At 36.7% G+C, this 5,029-nt stretch overlaps 1 protein-coding gene across 1 annotated transcript in view; it reads right to left on the bottom strand.

The window, feature by feature from the left end:
* Positions 1-212: 212 nt before the first annotated feature.
* LOC112526500 (vesicle-associated membrane protein 722-like) overlaps positions 213-5,029 on the bottom strand; it is a 7,706-nt gene continuing 2,889 nt past the window's right edge. Inside the window, exons 2-5 of the mRNA XM_025136794.1 lie at positions 4,446-4,587; positions 4,238-4,358; positions 4,085-4,147; positions 213-590 (exon numbers count right to left, since the gene is read on the bottom strand). Of these exons, the coding sequence (XP_024992562.1) occupies positions 441-590; positions 4,085-4,147; positions 4,238-4,358; positions 4,446-4,587 (476 nt within the window). The 3' untranslated portion in view covers positions 213-440. The remainder of the gene's footprint in view (positions 591-4,084; positions 4,148-4,237; positions 4,359-4,445; positions 4,588-5,029) is intronic.

Raw genomic sequence — 5,029 nt, 5'->3', positions numbered from 1 at the left:
TCTAAGGGCAGCTTTATTAAGAAAGCCAAGTTTTTCCAAACATCCCCTGCCAATTAAAAGAACACGTTCCTTTCCATAAATAACTCTCAAACAAAAACATTCGGATTGGGATTAATCCAAACAGTCGGATTTATCCATACATCAAACAACCCCAGCCTCCCTCAAGGTCGAAGGGTTCAAGCCTCTCACCAAAAATAAGGAGCGTGTGCGAGTTTTGCCGTATATAAAATATTATATATACTTCAAAAACAACACGAATTATTCTAGTAAAGGTTAAGACTAAAGAGCAATCAAGGTGTTTCCCTGGTCTCAAGGTACAAAATATACAGGCAGTCTTGCAACATAGGCTTTTTAACAGCAGACCGACACGAATAAAACATGGGAAAACAGAAATAAACGAGATAACGGAAGTTTTACCATGAATGAGCTATATACGCGCTTCATTTGCCGCAGTTGAAGCCGCCACAGACCGATAGAACTATAATGAGAATCAAGGCAATGATGATTCCAAGAACTATCAGTTTTATCTTCATATTCTGCAGCCACATCTTCCTCCTCATTTGTGTACCTTGTGTCCTAAAATCTTGTGCCTGCAACATACAAACTCCAGTTTTAGGGTCTGTTAGCAGATTAATGAGCTTAATGGGACTTGCAGCTTCTTCGGTCAGCTATAATTGATTGTTTAATAGTGGGTCAATCATATAGAAACTAGCTTATTCAATGAGTTTCTAAGAGGGGATTTTTATGCAAAAAGCCAAGTTTTTTCCAAATCTGCACCTCCCACTTAAGAAACACGTTCATTCCATCTATGTGAAAACCTCTATTAAACAAAAATCTTCCCAATCTATACAGACAGACTAATCCACGCAGAGAATTTTATCCATACGGAACTTAATAGAATTGGTCATCTTAGGATATGTTTGGCAAACTGGCTGATAGGCTAGTTGTTGGCTGATAGGCTAGTTGTTACTCCCTCTGTCCCAAAATTAAATGTCCACGATGAAAAGGGGGAATAGTTTTAGAAATGTGTAATAATTTATAGTTCTTAACTAACTAAATGACAATTTCACCTTTAATAATAGAGTGAGTAATGAATTTCTTCATCTTATAACTAAAAGTAGAATTGAAAAGTAAGCACTTACTTTTGAGAACGGATACATATTTTGGCACAAACTAAAATAGAAATGTGTACTCTTGTTTTGGGACGCAGGGAGCAGATGAAAAGGTCATTATGGATTGGAACCCACGAAAAAGTGGAAAATGTCGCATTCTTTTAGGAAATCCCCGAAAAGAAATTGTGTCATTAGTTTTAGAAAAGCTCGAAAAATTGGTATCTAACTAATGGGTTGAGACTGTTACGCCCAAGTCCAGACTTAATACGATTCTATCTTGCAAGACTCTTGAACTTGGAGGATAGATATCTTGGCAAGCAAAACCAACAGTGAATCATCAAAAACAAATATATGTGTATATAGGAGAATAATCAAATGAGAACCCCGTATACTGTGAGAACCATGAGAACTTTTACATTAAGGTATTGTTTCACATTATTATTATTTTCATTTAAGGCCAAGGCTAGGAAAAAGCTTCACATTGTGAAACAAATACATGTTAAACAAACACATAGTGAGACAAACATATGTTAATCAAAACCTTCAATCCTTGCCTAAAAATCATGTAAAATAACATATGTTGCAATGGTTCTTACGGTTTGTAACATTTTTGTGGTTCTCACAATCACATGATTAGTCCCCCTATATAGGTATGTATATATATAGGGAGTTCTTAATACAAACCATGGAAATTTTACAAACCATGATCAACACTTAAATTAGAAAACAATCGAGATCTATGGAAGTTGATCAAGGTTCATTCATTATGATCAAGATATTTATGGAAGATGATGGTGTTCATTCATTATGATCATTGCTTTGTATTAGGAAACAACCAAGATATTTATACAACTAGGTGGACGGCTAAGATTGGTTTGTATTTGAAACTCTTTCTCTCTTTCTCTCTCTCTCTCTATATATATATACACACACACACATCAGCAATAGCAGATGCGCCCTCCTGACTCTCCTATTATTCCTACAAACAAATCTATATGTAATATCCAACAAATCTAAGAGAATGCTCCATATCAAACTCCTCGAGGATGTCATCATCAAAATGATAAAGGAATACAACCAGAGCAGCAACAAAGCATGTAGAAGATGGTAAAAAGTTAGCCAAAATTAGGTGCTACAAAGTTCAGATAGTCGCACTAACATGGCCTGAGTAATAACTCACAACAAAAGTGGTAGTGCCACAGAAACTCCCCAAAGGTGAGTCAAGAGCCAAGTGTGCTCTATCAAACTTAATAGGTATTAGCAGAACAATCCATGCAATGGTTGGATCAGGTGCATGAAAGTCAGCAGATGGCAGTGAGGGTAGAAGAAAGCTGAAATTTCAAAAAGACTCCCACCTCTTCAGAATTTAGTAAAAGACCAACAGCTGGAAGAAATGTAGATTCAGTGCCTGAAGTTTCGTAAATTGCATAAAGTTCATGGATTAATAGGAAATGCATATGCCTCCGGAAAATCAGGTTCCAAGTGGATGTGTTCAAATGTCCAGAAAAGTCTGATCTTGTTAGAAACAGATTGCAAGGGACATGCAAGATCAAAAAGTTTGGAAGGGTTGTTGAAATGCAGTAAAAGTGTTGTTTGTTGTTGTCTTCCTGCCGGGGAGGGGGGGGTCCAAAAAAGCAAAACGAGTGGTGGATGCTCAGATTTTGTCAGAAATGACTGAAAGAAGCATTATCAGTGATGAAGGCTGATCTGATCATAAGCTGGCTTAGCATTGTCAAGGCACTCCAGCTATATGATAACTGGTCCATGATATGTCCAAAAACTTCTTTCTCCAAATACTGCCCGGATTAGTTGAAAAAGCATGTGAAAGAACCCTACATGTGCGTTTGGCACGCAGACAAGACTGGACGGGTGAGAGTGAGGTAGGCGAGTGAAAAAGAATCATGCAAGGTTTTAGGGTTTTAATTTGACATGGATAGTTTAGTAATTTACCAACCTTGTCATATTCCCTTGATTTTGTTCCACTTATTTTGGTGGAACAAAAAATATATATTTTTGCACACTCAGTCCTCTCTTCTTCCGGTCTAAATGTCGCATCAAACATGGGAAAGTAAGTTTTTGTTTTGTCGCGTCCCATCCTATCATCAGTACCACACGCAACCAAAGAGGCCCAATCATAGCGGTTGAGAGGCTTTTTAACAATCGTCATGCTGGCAAAGCAGTAAGCCCATTGTGAAGATTTGGGCAACAAGGAGTTCGACTTACCAATGTTCGAAATGATCATTTATTTGCTGAATTACCTTAACTACCCCTGTTAACAGAATCGTAGTCCATCCCCAACAGCTTTACTCCCCCTGATTATTTCCCTTAGGCTAAATCCTTGCCCGTTTCATTTTATATGTGAAACAAATGGGTGGATGTGTAGCATTGTACACCATACAAACACAAATATATTGCCACTTGAATGGTACAAGCCTTCACAACATATTTTTATAAAACTACTACAGTACTACCATAGATATTAACATTATTAAAAGAACCAAAAACGTATCTAAATTCTTCTTTTTGGATGTTTGACATTTTTATGAACACAATTTTAACATAAACGAAAATAGGCTTTGGGTTTGTAATTTCTGTTCCAAATTTTGCATCTCTTTAACAAAAATTGATATATTTTGATTTGAAGATATTTTCGTTATTATATATCCCCAAAACTCTATTAAAGAACATAAAAATGGATCTAATTCTAAAAAACAGGCAAAATTGTGCACATTAAATTGGTGACTTACATAATATCTAGATATGTGTGTGTGTGTGTGTTAAATTATACAGTGAACCAGATAGTACTTAAGTTGTACACATGTTAAAATTATATGGAAGCATATTCAGCACCAAGTAAAGTTAAAACAGTTGGTGAAGCAAATGTATACAGTTCCAGGAAATGATATGACGGTCCTTTCAAACATAAGGATATGAACAAAATGTAGCTAATGCATAGATTGAATTTCACTAACCTGAGAGCGAAGGTTCTCTGTTTTATCCACAAGGAGCTCAATCTTCTCACCACGATCCAACACCTATATATTCAAACAATTACAAGATCAAAAATAAAACAAACATATGCACTTGTATTTGAGCAGTTAACCTAAACACCCAAAAAGGATTACCTTTTCAATGTTCTCCATCATCACACCTTTGACTTCTGAAACCTGTGCCTTTACCTTAGATAGCTTGCTGATTTCTTCAGGATGGTCCACACAATACTGCATCTGCTCCTTCAGCTTGGGCCTGGTAATAGTAAACTTGACCGTAAATCTGTAAATAACCAAGAAGGATTAACATAAATATTGTGATTTAAATGAAGGGCCAGGTTACCCAAATTCCTTGTTCAGACTATTGGCAACAGCTGTAGCGGCTTTCCCACCACCATATTTCTTGGTAAAGTCATCCTTGGTACGCTCAAGAAAAGCCATTGGAACTTGTCTGCCAGCAGATTCAGCAGCAACAACACAGTATGCTTCATGATTAAAGTAAATGAATAAAGATGGTGTTCAATAACATGTAATCAAGAAAATGAGAAGAAACAAAACACTTGGACTCCAGAGATACAAGTCAATGAAAATGAAAGCAAGATACAGAAGGAAAAGTGACACTAATGCTTCCAAAATTGAAGTTAGCAGCATATGTGAACTCCAGACCCCAAATTGTAAGAACAACATGATTGAATCCAACATATCAACCGTGTTGGACGTAATCAAATTTGCAATATAACTAAATGTGTTTATTCACAACTTTATCATCTTAGCCATGAACCATCATCTCCAGCATGTAATGGACTCATGTCAGCTATGTAAGTGCACATTCAACTCAATATGAACGTAAACTATTTTCTTAAAGGGAAACAAGAGAGGAGGCGCATATGGTTTCAAAAATCTCTGAAGCAGAGCCCCCCCCCCCCC

The sequence above is a fragment of the Cynara cardunculus genome (assembly GCF_001531365.2).
Source record: "Cynara cardunculus var. scolymus isolate 2C chromosome LG 14, CcrdV1, whole genome shotgun sequence".
NCBI lineage: Eukaryota > Viridiplantae > Streptophyta > Magnoliopsida > Asterales > Asteraceae > Cynara > Cynara cardunculus.
Note: the sequence above shows the minus strand (reverse complement) of the source record. Positions and strands in the feature narration are given on the sequence as shown.